At 43.3% G+C, this 16,587-nt stretch overlaps 1 protein-coding gene across 1 annotated transcript; it reads left to right on the plus strand.

The window, feature by feature from the left end:
* The first annotated feature begins 428 nt into the window (after positions 1–428).
* On the plus strand, positions 429–14,408 carry LOC118377739 (prefoldin subunit 3-like). The gene is made up of 6 exons (XM_035764691.2): positions 429–596; positions 989–1,113; positions 8,154–8,220; positions 8,453–8,551; positions 8,782–8,920; positions 13,117–14,408. Exons 1-6 carry the CDS (start codon positions 516–518, stop codon positions 13,191–13,193), a joined length of 588 nt encoding a protein of 195 aa, XP_035620584.1. The 5' UTR covers positions 429–515; the 3' UTR covers positions 13,194–14,408.
* Positions 14,409–16,587: the final 2,179 nt, after the last annotated feature.

Below are 16,587 nucleotides of genomic sequence, written 5' to 3' on the forward strand. Positions count from 1 at the left end.
ATGGATAACAAATTCTAAAACAATCATCTTTTAAGTATTTTTGTGTTTTCCCTGGTATTCATATTCAAACAGGTTGTTAGACAGTTCCCAAGCCTTGCAATGTAGATTTTACTGTTACACTAGCCTACTACAAAGTAAATGTACATGGTCTTCCAATATATTTATTTAACCATGTCAGCTTAGTGATCGAGGACATAAGGAAAATAAGTAAGCCACTTCACAAGCGCAAACTCAAGCGTTCAACACGGGCACCAAAAGATAGTCGATAAATAAAGATGGCTCACTTTCGCAATTTACTTTATAAAAAAAAATCCAGTTCCGGTCTACTTTAACGCCCAAGGTGGCAATAGCTGCCTGGGTCTGGTCTACTTAAATCATTGACTTCCATTGAACCAGAAAAAGAACAGTACGTGGGGTGTCTCGCTTTTTACTCGTCCTTCTCTGATGGGCAGCTCTTCAGTAGGAACCCCACGCCCAACTTCTACGTAACGAGAGAGTAGAAAGTCTTTTCCAAGATGGCAACGACCATAGACAGCAGCAATGCCGTACAGGCGACAAGCAAAAAGCATCTCGGAATTCCCGAAGCAATATTTGTGGTGGGTAAAATATGAAGTATTATAACACACACTATGTGTGTCGCGTATAACGTTACTTTGTGCAATAAGTTTCTCTCTAAAAAAAAAATAATAATATTCGCCGTTGTCCAGCCTCTCTGCTAGCCTGTCACACATGCTAACTAAGCTAATGCTAGGTAGCTAACGTTATCTAGCAAAGTGGTGCTATGTTCATTTACATCCTTTTAGGGAAATAACGCCCGACAAAAGCCCATTAGCCGAACTGGCTACCTATCCAAATTTTCTCTTTGTCATCCAAATGCAATTAAACAGTTATCTAAACGTTAACTACCTTGTATGTCACCATAGGTTTAGTGCGAGAATGACTCGTCTGATATAACGTTAATATGAGCTAACGTTATTAACCGTTGTAGGAGGATGTCGAGTCGTTTATGAAGCAGCCAGGCAACGACACCGCAGACGCCGTGCTGCGGAAACTGGATGAACACTACCAGAAATACAAGTATATGGAGCTCAACTTGGCGCAGAAGAAACAAAGGTAGGCCCCACGGTGGACCAGTACGAAAACAAATGAGAATGTATGCACTCATTACTGTAAATTGCTCTGGATTTTATATATATATATATATATATTTGAAACTTTATTTAACTAGGCAAGTCAGTTAAGAACAAATCCTTATTTACAATGACGGCCAACAAGGAGTACTCATTTAAATTGTTGCTAGTGGTTGTACTAAATTATCCTCATGGGTTACTTTTGTTTACATTGTGAACAGTCACAGTGGTCGCGTTAATGCAGAATTATGTGTACACGCAGAATATTTGTTGTTGAATGCATAAGAAATATATTTCTGGTTTTTGTTGCCTATCTACAATTCTTCTTGTTGTAAGTTCTCCTCAGCATCAGACTAACATTGTGCTTTAGTTGCCCTTCTCCACTTAGATGACAATTCACAAATGGGCATCAGCAGACAGCTCTCTGACAGAAGCTACCTTTCTCTGGTAATTTTCTTGGTGTAGCCTACTTTTCTCTGGTAAAATGCAAGATTAGCCTCAAGCAAAACATGAGGAAATGTACCTGGCTACATTCTTTCCATGAGTAACATTAGAAATATGATGGCCAGGCATTGGTTTTGCAAAGTGACCTTGCTTTTTCAGTGTAAACTCATTTACTTGTGCCTGACGTTGCACTTATGATGTCTTATGCCGAATGTGTTACACTAATATATTTTATGTGAAGGAAAACTATAGTTGCACATTCGTGATCACTCTATTGAAGCAACAAAAAAAAAACACGGACTTTCAATATAAAATGCAGGTGAAATGGTTTAAAACGCGATTTTGTGATGGTCAACGTTATGAAAAGGCCGATTTTCTTAACTCTAACGTGACCCCTGAGTCAAGTATCTGCTAACTAGGAGTAGCTTCTTGACTACATTAATCTTAGTAAAATAACGAGTGGTGTACAGTCGAGACCACTTCTCATTCTTTAAATTCGCAAGATTGAATAAAGGCGCGCATCATTTATCGAGAATTGATCCTCTGCGATTCTTGCGCTTGGACGCTGTCATTGAACGTGATGCAACGCGAGCACAACACGGGCAGTGTAGCGACTTTAATTGATTTTCAAAGGAAGCAATTCCTCGATGGCTAGAGTGTAGCAGGGCCGTTACCTAGTGAAGTGCACCTATATTAGGAATGTGACAAATGGAAACATTCTCTTAACGTTTAAACTTCCATAAAAATAAATAAATAATAGTTTAACATTAAAGCGATAAGAGAAATTCATGACATTCCACGTGAATTCACAATGCAGCTGCTCTACTGCCGGTAACGATTCACGTATGTTCCTTCAGTTGGTTGGGCTTTGCACCTGTGCTACCATTAGTGTACCTCAATTCTACCACACAAAGTTTGCAGTTCCTTCTTATTTAACTTCTCAAAAGTATTGCCATTCAGGCAGTGCTATTTGCTGTTGTTTTTTTAGGTGAGGGAATGCAACAAAAAAAAAGATAGACATCATCATTTCTCAAAGTTTTTACAGACAGATGTAGTCTATTCAATGTCATTGTAGAGTAGGCCTATGCATAAAATGCATCCTCCTATTGCAACGTCGTGAGACACCACACAGTGTCTTAAGAAAATGACTTCTTTTTTTTCAATACCCTCAAACACAAAGTTAGCTGTAGCCTATTTTTTGAAATTTTTGTATCACATTTTTACCGGTGAAATCATCAAACTGCATGTTGTGATATCGGGAGACATTGATTAACCAATAGTAAGTGATGAGTAAGACTATGAGTTGTAGGTAACAGGTCTTGATGACTGTTCAAATCATGGTGCTGAAAGAACAACACCGTAACCAACTGGTCACACATGCCCCCCACCCCTCTGTGGTTCATATGCCCCCCCCCACACGCACCCCCCTGTGGTACATATTCCCCCCCCACACGCACCCCTTGGTGGTACATATGCACCCGCACCCCTCTGTGGTACATACGCCCCTGCACCCCTCTGTGGTACATATGCACCCCTCTGTGGTACATATGCACCCTTCTGTGGTACATATGCACCCTTCTGTGGTACATATGCACCCTTCTGTGGTACATATGCACCCTTCTGTGGTACATATGCACCCTTCTGTGGTACATATGCCCCCTTCTGTGGTACATATGCACTCCTCTGTGGTACATATGCACCCCTCTGTGGTACATACCCCCCCGCGCACCCCTCTGTGGTACATATGCCACCCGCACCCCTCTGTGGTACACGTGCCACCCGCACCCCTCTGTGGTACACGTGCCACCCGCACCCCTCTGTGGTACATGTGCCACCCGCACCCCTCTGTGGTACACGTGCCACCCGCACCCCTCTGTGGTACATATGCCCCCGCACCCCTCTGTGGTACATGTGCCTCCCCCACACACACCCCTCTGTGGTACATATGCCCCCCACCCGCACCCCTCTGTGGTTCCATTTGATTCAGAGGGGTTGTGTTAAATGCGGAAGACCCATTTCAGTTGAATGTATTCAGTTGTACAACTGACTAGGTTCCCCTTTTCCGATATCATTCTGGGTTCCACTGTGCAAGAGCCCGTGGAGTTCTATGAACATCAAGGCAGACACGCTGTGAATTTGGATCCTAGATCTCGTTGGTGTGATTAACGTTCAGGCGGTGGATCAGATAGAGGTGGTACGTTTCTATAAGCTCAGCTTGGACAATCGGGTGAGTTCAGGTGCATGGTCGATAGCTGTTTTAGCAAGCCCTGGTCGAGTTTTCTGTCTGTTCTTGATACGTCGGATTTGTCACGCTCAAAGTGGTCAAGCCTCTGACCGACGTACCTCTGCACACACGCCTACAGTTATTCAGTATTCGCACCACCACCACCAGAAAGAAGACGGGGAAGAAACCACAATTTACCCACCTATAGGCTGCTATAGCCTACATATGTATTTAGTTTGGCATTCTATCGTTTTCATGGAATTTTATGATTTAAATCTAATTTAGCAGAATAAATTATCCGGAAATACTTTCACCTGCTCTGTGTATTCTTAAATTGAAAAAAGTGAGGGGGGTCACTCCTCTGCGCTGCGGCAGCACTGCCTCCCTGTGTACAGGGCTTCGCTGCTGTCGCATGCCCTTCTCTGCCATTTTCCCAACTGTTAACGATGATAACGTAGTGGTGGAGAGAGTCGACTCCAAATAGATTCCTCGACTCGTTACACGTCGACTCCCATTTCTGAGTGTCAAAATGTAAACTCCTTAATAAGATTCAGTGTTTTTGGAACGTAAAGGAGACTGATTAGTTGCCGTACTTCTGAGAACACAAACACTTGCATATTTCATAACGAGCTAGTAAGGGAGGGAGGGAAGGGGAACTGTATAGTCAGGTCGGCCACCAGTCAGAACTGTGCACTACGCCTATCTATCAGATTGGGCACATCTGCTATATAGCGCAATATTTTTTTTTTGTGACAAACCCATCAGTAGAGTTGAATGTAATGGAAACCTATTTAAATAGTATTTGTCATTCGGTACATGGGAATTTAACAGAAAAAAATATTTAAATTTAGCGGACATTTTGAGAACTTTACTGGTCACCCATATAAATTGGGTGCGTAACCCATTTGGGCTTCCACCCAGCCAGCAGCACCAATAAACGTGGGATATTTGCCAAATTAGCCACATTTTACGGGTCCTTAACAGCCTATTACAAAAACACTATTCCTTGTGTTTCCATGTGTATCATATGGACAACTTTATAGCCTATTGTTTCCTAAAACAACAATCGTCCTCCACACGGTTCAGCTGTCAGCGATTTGAGCACTAAATGCATCAGGGTATTGCATCATCCACAAATTTGATTTGTCACATACACATGGTTAGCAGATGTTAATGCGAGTGTAGCGAAATGCTTGTGCTTCTAGTTCCGACAATGCAGTAATAACCAACAAGTAATCTAACAATTCCAAAACTACTGTCTCATACACAGTGTAAGGGGATAAGAATATGTACACACAGGTATATGAATGAGTGATGGTACAGAGCAGCATAGGCAAGATACAGTAGATGGTATCGAGTACAGTATGTACATATGAGTATGTAAACAAAGTGGCATAGTTAAAGTGGCTAGTGATACATGTATTACATAAGGATGCAGTAGATGATATAGAGTACAGTATATACGTATGCATATGAGATGAATAATGTAGGGAACATTATATTAGGTAGCATTGTTTAAAGTGGCTAGTGATATGTGCCAACACTGTAATATAGGCCTTCAGGCGTTGGTCTCCACTGTATGATATTACATAAATATAAAGGAAGGCCAGCTTAGGCCCCAGAGAGAGAGAAATATGCTGGTGGCATGCTACGATACCAACATTATTTCTTTATCCTTGTCAGACATACAGGTGTAGGTGTACAGGAATGAGGCGAATTTGTTAATTTTCTATCTTTAATTTTATAAAATAAAGAAGCATTATATCGTTAGATTAGTAACTCTGGTAGGCCTAAAACATTCTTCCTCAAGTTGTCAGAGTAGGTTGGAGCACTGGTGCGCACTGCCTTCATTCATATAAGGCAGTATAATAGGCTAATAACCACACCTAAACTTTATTAAGGTAATATCAAAAGTTTGTCGAGCCATTGTTTATAGGGAAAATACGAGCAGGATCTATATTGCGACAAATCCACTACAGTTGGAACTGTATTTGGCCAAAGAAAATGACTCAACAGAACAAAACGAAACACTTGCGAACTGGTGTAAACCTTGACAATAAGTTTTGAACAGGCTATATTGCAGCATTAACCAAGAAAGACTAGTGCCTACCATACCCATACAAATGACAGCAATAAGCTAATGATATATATTTTTTTTTTTACAACAGGCCTATGTTAAACTAAATACGGAGCACACAATTTAAAAACACAGATCAAACTTAATTTAAGTCAACAGATGTCTCAACAGGATGAAGCAAAACATGTTTAGATTAATAAATACGCCTACAACGATGATGAAACAGATTATTAAAAATTGGAGAAAAAAAATCCGAAATGGCATCCTACCTAAAAAGGAAGTTGCACAGTAGCCATGCCAACGCTCTTCTCATCTTTGTCCACTACAATATTAACACTTGTCTATACAGAGGACATTCCCCCTGTAGGCTTCCCCTTCTGGGGGAATTCTGACCTGAGATAAGCGCCTTATAAATGGAACGTAAATTCCCTTTTTCCCCCTCTATGCATATTCAAATCTTGAACATAAGCATGAGAATAGCATGCTTTTCACCCACTATTCCTTTGGGGTGGAGATTGAATTAATTAGGTATATACTTTATTTTTCCCGATAGAAATAACATCATTCTCCAGGCACTGTCATTTACAAATGGAAAAGAACTAGGTAAATGAGTAAGCTGTTTGAATACGGGGATTGTAAATATATATGACACTTATTTTTTAGATCTATCAGGGGCGGCAGGGAGCCTAGTGGTTAGAGCCTAGTGGTTAGAGCCTAGTGGTTAGAGCCTAGTGGTTAGAGCCTAGTGGTTAGAGCCTAGTGGTTAGAGCCTAGTGGTTAGAGCCTAGTGGTTAGAGCCTAGTGGTTAGAGCCTAGTGGTTAGAGCCTAGTGGTTAGAGCCTAGTGGTTAGAGCCTAGTGGTTAGAGCCTAGTGGTTAGAGCGTTGGGCCAGTAACCGAAAGGTTGCTAGATCGAATCCCTGAGCTGACAAGGTAAAAATGTCGTTCTGCCCCTGAACAAGGCAGTTAACCCACTGTTCCTAGGCCGTCATTGTAAATGAGAATTGACTTGCCTAGTTAAATAATAAATATTTTAAAAAATATATATTTTACCTTCTGATCGCGAGAGACAAATGTGAAACCAGTCATATGGCAGCAAAACTGAAGCATATCAACTTTCCCAAAGTAAAGTTTATGAAATCCAGTTCCTGTTCCATTATGCAGAATTTAAATTGTAGGGTATTTTAACTTAATTTCTCAATTCTAGAATACGCCGACTTTGTTTCCTATTTTTAACATGTTAAATATGAGCTACTATCACGATAGACTGTCAGTAGGCCTAATAACAACACATTCCACTGCCAATGTACTGTTAGTTACCTTCAGTTGGTGTAGTCTACATTATTTCATTGTTTAGTTTCCTTCATTTGCTTCATTTATCAAGAAGCTGATTAAACAGCATGATCATTACACCTTGTGCTGGTGGACAATATAAGGCCACTAAAATGTGCAGTTTTCTCACATAATGCCACAGATGTGTCAAGTTTTGAGTGGCATGCTTACTGCAGGAATGTCCACCAGAGCTGTTGCCAGAGAATTTCATGTTAATTCCTCTACCAAAAGCTGCCTACAACATCGTTTTAGGGAATTTGGCCGTACGTCCAACCGGCCTCACAATCACAGACCATGTGTATGGTGTCGTGTGGACGAGCGGTTTGCTGAAGTCAACATTGTGACCAGAGTGCACCATGTTGGCTGTGGGGTTATGGTATGGGCAGGCATAAGCTACGGACAACAAACACAATTGCATTTTTTTGTTGGCAAATTGAATACACAGCGATACTGTGACGGGATCCTGAGGCTCATTGACGTGGCATTCGTCTGCCGCCATCATGTTTCAGCATGATAAGGCACGGCCCCATGTCGCATTGTTCTGCTCACAATTCCTGGAAGCTGAAAATGTAATAAATTAGGCATCAATTCCTACTTCTGAAACGCCGACTATAGGCATCTCTAACTTTCATTTTACTAAAATAAAAAAATGCAGCCTCCTTCGGTTAACAGTAGCCCAAGGCTTCTCTCTCGTGCGCGCTCTCGCTCGTGCGCGCACACTCTCTCGCAGCAACATGCAAGGAGTGAGGGAATGGTGCCAACGCATGAAATCGGGATGTAGCCTATGATATGCAGCCCCGGCCAGGCTACAGTTTTATTTATCTGGGGTTTTTTTCTCCATTTATTTTATCAGCCAATAGCCGGCAATTAGCGGCTAAAGGAAACGCTGAGATGTAATACAATGATTCTAATTCTTCTTCTATGGTGTTTCTCGCTGCGATCCTCAGGTTGAAAAGCCAGATCCCACAGATCAAGCAGACTCTAGAAATCCTACGACACATGCAGAAGAAGAAGGTAAACAAACAAATATATGGGGTTTACTTACTTTGTCTTGTCCTCAGACCTTGCCAGCCCGTCCCCGTTTTCTCCCTACTCCTCCTCCTTGGCCCAAACTGTTCAATGTTTCCAGACCTGTAAGCAATATGGTGGAAACTACGCTGCTTATCCAGAGGGAGAGGGACTGAGGACAGGAAACCACGGTAGAGTATTGGGTTTCACCCTGTGTCCCGCTCCTCTCGTCCAATAGGAAACCACAGACCCGATGGAGACACACTTCCTATTGGCTGACAACGTTTACTGCAAGGCGTCAGTCCCGCCCACCGACAAAGTGTGCCTGTGGCTAGGGGTGAGTACTTTGGGATTGATCCTCCTCAGCCTGTGCATGTATATCCAAAGTGATGTTCTTTGGACTGACCCAACACCCACCCCTCTTAAATGAAGGCTAGAAGGAGGCTTGTTAGGGAAAATTCCCAGTTTCTCCTAGGAAGGAACCATTAAGCAAGCAATAGTAAAAACTACAATATACTACCATTCCATACTCTAACCTCCCTTCCTTCCCTCTATCCCCTCACCCAGGCCAATGTGATGTTGGAGTATGACATCGACGAGGCCCAGTCTCTTCTGGAGAAGAACCTAGCGACCGCATCACGCAACCTAGACTCCCTGGAGGAAGACCTGGACTTCCTCAGAGACCAGTTCACCACCACCGAAGTCAGTATCCTTACGCCGAAATATAGGCCCACTCAACCCAGGGACTATGGGTGAACGGGATCGGAGTCTGGAGAAGTATGTGATGCTGCCAAAAGTGTTCTGAAGTTCCAAAAGTTCTACCAGTGCAGGGGTATGTGATGCTGCCAAAAGTGTTCTGAAGTTCCAAAAGTTCTACCAGTGCAGGGGTATGTGATGCTGCCAAAAGTGTTCTGAAGTTCCAAAAGTTCTACAAGTGCAGGAATAGAAAAAATATGTGTCTGGTGGTCCGTCAAGAGAGTTGGGGAAACTCTGAATTTAGTAGAGATGTGGCGTGGGTTAATGGGTCCGTAGGCAGCGTGGGTTAATGGGTCCGTAGGCAGCGTGGGTTAATAGGTCCGTAGGCAGCGTGGGTTAATGGGTCCGTAGGCAGTGTGGGTTAATGGGTCCGTAGGCAGCGTGGGTTAATGGGTCCGTAGGCAGCGTGGGTTAATGGGTCCGTAGGCAGCGTGGGTTAATGGGTCCGTAGGCAGCGTGGGTTAATGGGTCCGTAGGCAGCGTGGGTTAATGGGTCCGTAGGCAGCGTGGGTTAATGGGTCCGTAGGCAGCGTGGGTTAATGGGTCCGTAGGCAGCGTGGGTTAATGGGTCCGTAGGCAGCGTGGGTTAATGGGCCCGTAGGCAGCGTGGGTTAATGGGCCCGTAGGCAGCGTGGGTTAATGGGTCCGTAGGCAGCGTGGGTTAATGGGTCCGTAGGCAGCGTGGGTTAATGGTCCGTAGGCAGCGTGGGTTAATAGGTCCGTAGGCAGCGTGGGTTAATGGGTCCGTAGGCAGCGTGGGTTAATGGGTCCGTAGGCAGCGTGGGTTAATGGGCCCGTAGGCAGCGTGGGTTAATGGGCCCGTAGGCAGCGTGGGTTAATGGGCCCGTAGGCAGCGTGGGTTAATGGGCCCGTAGGCAGCGTGGGTTAATGGGCCCGTAGGCAGCGTGGGTTAATGGGTCCGTAGGCAGCGTGGGTTAATGGGTCCGTAGGCAGCGTGGGTTAATGGGTCCGTAGGCAGCGTGGGTTAATGGGTCCGTAGGCAGCGTGGGTTAATGGGTCCGTAGGCAGCGTGGGTTAATGGGTCCGTAGGCAGCGTGGGTTAATAGGTCCGTAGGCAGCGTGGGTTAATGGGTCCGTAGGCAGCGTGGGTTAATGGGCCCGTAGGCAGCGTGGGTTAATGGGTCCGTAGGCAGCGTGGGTTAATGGGTCCGTAGGCAGCGTGGGTTAATAGGCCCGTAGGCAGCGTGGGTTAATGGGTCCGTAGGCAGCGTGGGTTAATAGGCCCGTAGGCAGCGTGGGTTAATGGGTCCGTAGGCAGCGTGGGTTAATAGGTCCGTAGGCAGCGTGGGTTAATAGGCCCGTAGGCAGCGTGGGTTAATAGGCCCGTAGGCAGCGTGGGTTAATAGGCCCGTAGGCAGCGTGGGTTAATGGGTCCGTAGGCAGCGTGGGTTAATAGGCCCGTAGGCAGCGTGGGTTAATGGGTCCGTAGGCAGCGTGGGTTAATAGGCCCGTAGGCAGCGTGGGTTAATGGGCCCGTAGGCAGCGTGGGTTAATGGGTCCGTAGGCAGCGTGGGTTAATAGGCCCGTAGGGCGGCGTGGGTTAATAGGCCCGTAGGCGGCGTGGGTTAATGGGCCCGTAGGCGGCGTGGGTTAATGGGCCCGTAGGCAGCGTGGGTTAATGGGTCCGTAGGCAGCGTGGGTTAATGGGTCCGTAGGCAGCGTGGGTTAATGGGTCCGTAGGCAGCGTGGGTTAATGGGTCCGTAGGCAGCGTGGGTTAATGGGCCCGTAGGCAGCGTGGGTTAATGGGCCCGTAGACAGCGTGGGTTAATGGGCCCGTAGACAGCGTGGGTTAATGGGTGGTGACAGGGTGTCCGCGGGTCCTTAGTCTTAAATTAATTTATCTAAATTAAAGGCCTTAAATTGTCTTAAATTCAGTTGTCAACAGTCTTAAAAAATGCAGCCAGAGATGACTATGGTGTTCCTGCTATGTTATGCAGCTGGCGAAATAAAATAAAAACATTAAATTATAGCCTATTCTTACCGAGGCGCATTTTCAAGATGCTAAGAGTTCCACATGTAGCCTACGAATGTGTCTCTCTCTGTGCCACTGCAAGTCTGAAGGCTATGGCCAGCCGAGAGGGCACAGCGAGCAAGTTAGGCTACAAAATAGATAGCCGATTCGAAACATTGTTTTTAGCTTGATTAGTTAGCTTACTGCACTTTACGGTTTAACAAAATCACTTAACGCATATCTTCATAATTCCTCTAATCAATGTGTCCCTGTTTTTCTGGGATAATGATAATGAGCAAGACACTTTTTTTCCCTGCCTTTCACACTGCTCTCCTGTAGAAATCATATATATAGATATATTTGTTTTCTATCTATAAGAAAAACACCGCTATCCTGTGTAATACTCGAGGTCTAAAATTAACACCCGCCGCCTGTCATAACGCAGGTAGATTTTGGTATTAGTGTGTAAGAATGAATAATTCAGGTGGTAACACGCCGGGCCCTACAGTGTAAGCGTTTTAATAAAGGGGGACAAGTGCAAGCTTTCCCACCTTACGCATTAACACTGCCTGGGGGCTGAAAGATTGAGTTTTTCTTTAAGAAGCAATGGACACAGACATAAGTTGTTCTAATTTACTCTAAAGTCTACAAAAGTGAGACTTTGTCCTCGTGTTTCTTGGCTATTTACATTTGTTTTGTTCACAAGCTAGGTTGCTTTTCAACGTTTCAGTTTGCTCCTACTGCTAGCAAAAAGAGACATCTGGCCTCTAGTAGTGACATTCTCACAGGCATGGTGATTAATCAGTGGCCCTGTTACCACGGTAACCATAAGGGCAATTGAACTTTTTTTTTTGTCACTTATTTTTGTTAAAATACTCAGGTCACGGATAATTCAATTAGATCTTACTAGTAATATGTTTTACTGAACCAACGCTCTAACCACCCCAACATTACTAAGCTCATCTGTTCTGTGTTTCTTTGTGTAATTGTGGCAACAACAACAACCGCTTGGCTGGTTTAAAAAAACCTACCTGCCACAGTGGCTGGTTTAAAAACCAATAGTTTTAGGCCCTGGTAATAGTTGCCACAGTTGAAGAGAAGATGTTCTTAGCTTTACAGTTGAAGAGAAGATGTTCTTAGCTTTATGCAGGTATATATATATATATATATATATTTTACATTTCTCAGCTGTGTATTTTACAACAGAGATATTGATATGGAGAGGGTGAAATGTGCCTCGGCCTCATTGGGTATTAGGCTATGACATCAACATCTTTATTTAGGACACAAATAATTACTTTTACTGTTAGATTAAAACCTGGCTACTTCCAGTGAAAATTAGATTTAGAGGGAGTGATCTAGCTCATAGTGTTGAGTTTCCACTTACCCAGCTGGTGAATTAGCACCAAATATATTAGTGCACAAAGATTTTGGCAAATTCATCTATATTTAACAACAAAAAATATTGACCTATTTTAACACACATATAACGACTAGTCGTAATTGTCTACCCAAAGTTTATGACGATCACTGGATTAGGTTGCGGTGCACATGAAAATATCTTCAATCATGAAATCCTGCCTTGATGATGAGTTATTTGAATACCATCTCAGTAGTCAATTCTACTTCCTATACTAAAGCTCTGTCAATTGCATTTCAAGATGATTGACCAACAAAAGTTGAATATTAGCAGGTGTGTGGTGCACGCAGACCCTAATTGGCATTAAATTGCATTTCAAGTGGCATTTAAAAAAAAGTCTTAAATTCAACCTGATGGAACCTACAGTGACTTCCCCTGAGTGAAGAAAGCTGTGATACAATGTTCTCTGTGTGTCAGGGATGGTTAAACTGGTCTTTGGGTGCTGCCTTGTCTTGTGGTTTTACAACTTGAGGCAGTTTATGGTCTGGCAGGCCAGAGTTACTGGTGCAGGTGTGGCAGATGGGTGTGTCAAAGCAGGGAAAGTTGGGTTCAGTCGACATGAACCAGGAGAAAATAACATTTTGAAACTGAGTTACATAGTTCGTGTTGACAATTGGATCTTGTTTAAACTGTTGGTAAGTGCTGTTGTTTTGATAGACTGGTAACGACAGTGTTTACAGTGCTTCTGAAAATACTAGACAAAAAAATGTCAAACTGAGAAGTGTGTAATCCTTAACCTATCGCCTCCCTCAGACATGGCACGAGTCTACAACTTTGACGTTAAGAGGAGGAGCAAGGACAACCTCCTTAAATCAGTCAAGAAGTCTTGAGAGAGGGGGACCCCCCCACAATAAATACCCCCCCATTAACCTGCCCCAACTCCATGTTCACATCTCTAGTCTCTACAACATGTTTGCAACTTAAATGGCACCCTATTCCATATTTAGTGCACTACATTTAACCAGGGCCCATAGGGTGGTGCACTACATTTAACCAGGGCCCATAGGGTGGTGCACTACATTTAACCGGGGCCCATAGGGTAGTGCACTACTTTTAACCAGGGCCCATAGGGTGGTGCACTACATTTAACCAGAGCCCATAGGGTGGTGCACTACTTTTAACCAGGGCCCATAGGGTGGTGCACTACATTTAACCAGGGCCCATAGGGTAGTGCACTACTTTTAACCAGGGCTCTGGGTCCAAAGCAGTGCACCACAGGAGGCTGGTGGCATCTTAATTATTCGGGAGGGAGGGCTCGTTGCCATGGCTGGAGCAGAAACACTCCATTCCAGACATTATTATGAGCCGTCCTCCCCTCAGCAGCCTCCACTGCAGTGCACTGTATAGGGAGTAGGATTCCATTTGGGATGTGGACCAAGCCTTATTCTATTGATTTTGTTACTTTTTAAAGTATTTTTTCAAGTAAAAAAAGACAAAACAAAAGTTACTGTGGCAGTTTTTTGTATTATTTTATTACGATTATCAAGCACAAATCTCTTCTTTTGAACCCCCTGCTTAGTCTTTAGGTTGTCGCGGTCCTACATTTCTTCCTCCTCGTTGTGTCTTCTGCCATTTTAAGTTGTCGTGTGCTGCTTCTTCTTCCAAACTCTTACTGACGTTGATCTTTGCTATGTACTCGTTTGGGGCCTTGGTTTGCTTTCAGAACACATCCTGCTATTACATTACCCATAATCCTCGCTGGGCAGGAAATGGGAGAAGAGGAGGAGCATCTCACCAGTTCAAGTTGACACCTTCCTGTGATTATGAGAATGTTTAAATGTCGAGCCCACTCTCTTGTAGGTTTCGTCCCTCACTCCTAGTCCCTCGACTGCATCTGAAATGGCACCTTATTCCCAGAAGTAGTGCACTAGGTTGTGAATAGGGTCCCATTTCGGATGTAGCCTCTTCTGCTGCGTCTGTGTCTGTCTGTGTTTATTTTATATTCCTCCTGTCTTCCCTCCTCCTCTTTCTCAACATCACGTTGTATTCATTAGAATACTGAAGTGGAAAAAAGAAATGTCAAACTAAAAAAATAATGAACATTTTGGGAAAGAGAAATGGTCCTGTGTTCTGTGTTTGGTGCCAGTCAGTATCTGCTCTTGCTAATTCCTTACGGAATAGTCATGCCACAATTGCTATGTTTTCCATCAATTTGTCCACTTTTTTTGGTATTATTATTATTATTATTATTTAAAAAGATGGCAAAGAAAATAGCCTGTTACTGTGGATTTCCATTGAACTAGATTGTTGAGAAACTGCTGGAGGAATATGGTAACTAGGTTTCAAACAGATTTTCATGTGAATATTCTAGAATCTGCATAGAGAGAATATGCGTGGTGTGCGTGGTAGGCTATGTTTCCACCAAATGGACCTGTTGTGTATAAAAGGGTGATGATTAGAGGTCGACCGATTATGATTTTTTTTAACGGCGATACCGATTAATAGGCCTATTTTTATTTTTTTGATATTTTATTTAAATTTTTTAAATGTATTTGTAATAATGACAATTACAACAATACTGAATGAACACTTATTTTAACTTAATACATCAACATCAATTTGGCCTCAAATAATAAAACATGTTTGGTTTAAATAATGCAAAAACAAAGTGTTGGAGAAGAAAGTAAAAGTGCAATATGTGCCATGTAAGAAAGCTAACTTTTTAAGTTCCTTTCTCAGAACATGAGAACATATGAAAGCTGGTGGTTCCTTTTAACATGAGTATTCAATATTCCAAGGTAAGAAGTTTTAGGTTGTAGTTATTATAGGACTATTTCTCGCTATACCATTTGTATTTCATTAACCTTTGACTATTGGTCTTTAGGCATTTTAGTATTGCCAGTGTAACAGTATAGCTTCCGTCCCTCTCCTCGCTCGAACCAGGAACACATCGACAACAGCCACCCTCGAACCAGCGTTACCCATGCAGAGCAAGGGGAACAACTACTCCAAGTCTCAGAGCGAGTGACGTCTACATTTGAAACGCTAACTAGCTAGCCATTTCACTAACTAGCTAGCCATTTCACATCGGTAACCTAATCTCAAGAGTTGATAAACAGCGCAATGCTTCAGAGCTGCTGTCAAATGCACAAAAGTTTTATATATTGGTAGACACCAAGAGAGAGATGCCTACACTGAACAAAAATATTAACGCAACATGAAGCAATTTTAAAATATTTTAATTAGTTCATATAAGGCAATAGGTCAATTTAAATTAATTAGGCCCTAATCAATGGATTTCACATGACTGGGATTACAGATATGCATCTAATGGTCACAAATACCTTAAATTAGGGGTGTGGTTTAAAAAAAACAGTCAGTATCTGGTGTGACCACCATTTGCCTCATGCAGCGCGTCACATGTCCTTCCCATAGAGTTGACCGGGCTGTTGATTGTGATCTGTAGAATGTTGTCCCACTCCTCAATGTCTGTGCGAAGTTGCTGGATAATGGCGGGAACTGGAACACGCTGTCATGCATGTCGATCCAGAGCATCCCAAACATGCTCAATGGATGAAATGTCTGCGTATGCAGACCATGGAAGAACTGGGACATTTTCAACTTCCAGGAATCGTGTACAGATCATGAGGTGTTGGCAGCAGATGAATGGCACGTCAATGGGAACAAATAAATGCAATTCTGTTAACATAACACATCAGCTGTATGTGACAAGGCGAAAAAGCCTTTCCAAGCCAAACCACTAACTTACACAGCCTATGTCGTCACCATATTAGCTAAAGTAACGTCATAGCATAGCCACTAAAAGCACCGCGTTAGTAAACCCGCTTCATGCAGTAATGTTACAGTGTACAGTCAGTAAGCGGTTACACCGGCGGGCCCCGGTGGCAATAAATTAGTCAAACCAAAAGCTTACCATGACTTGAAAGAGTTCCAGTGTTGTGTTGGAAAGTCCTAGCCAGCTAGCTAACAGCATCCCTCTGTTATAGCCAGCTAGCTAACATAGCATCCCTCTGTTATAGCCAGCTAGCTAACATAGCATCCCTCTGTTATAGCCAGCTAGCTAACATAGCATCCCTCTGTTATAGCCAGCTAGCTAACATAGCATCCCTCTGTTATAGCCAGCTAGCTAACATAGCATCCCTCTGTTATAGCCAGCTAGCTAACATAGCATCCCTCTGTTATAGCCAGCTAGCTAACATAGCATCCCTCTGTTATAGCCAGCTAGCTAACATAGCATCCCTCTGTTATAGCCAGCTAGCTAAC

The sequence above is a fragment of the Oncorhynchus keta genome, chromosome 35 (assembly GCF_023373465.1).
Source record: "Oncorhynchus keta strain PuntledgeMale-10-30-2019 chromosome 35, Oket_V2, whole genome shotgun sequence".
NCBI lineage: Eukaryota > Metazoa > Chordata > Actinopteri > Salmoniformes > Salmonidae > Oncorhynchus > Oncorhynchus keta.

Excerpts from the sequence above, each read along its gene's own strand:
- LOC118377739 (XM_035764691.2), top strand. The coding sequence starts at position 516 with ATGGCAACGACCATAGACAGCAGCAATGCCGTACAGGCGACAAGCAAA. Across the intron at positions 1,114-8,153 it reads TTGGCGCAGAAGAAACAAAG|GTTGAAAAGCCAGATCCCAC; the intron begins GTAGGCCCCACG and ends TGCGATCCTCAG. Across the intron at positions 8,552-8,781 it reads AAGTGTGCCTGTGGCTAGGG|GCCAATGTGATGTTGGAGTA; the intron begins GTGAGTACTTTG and ends CCCCTCACCCAG.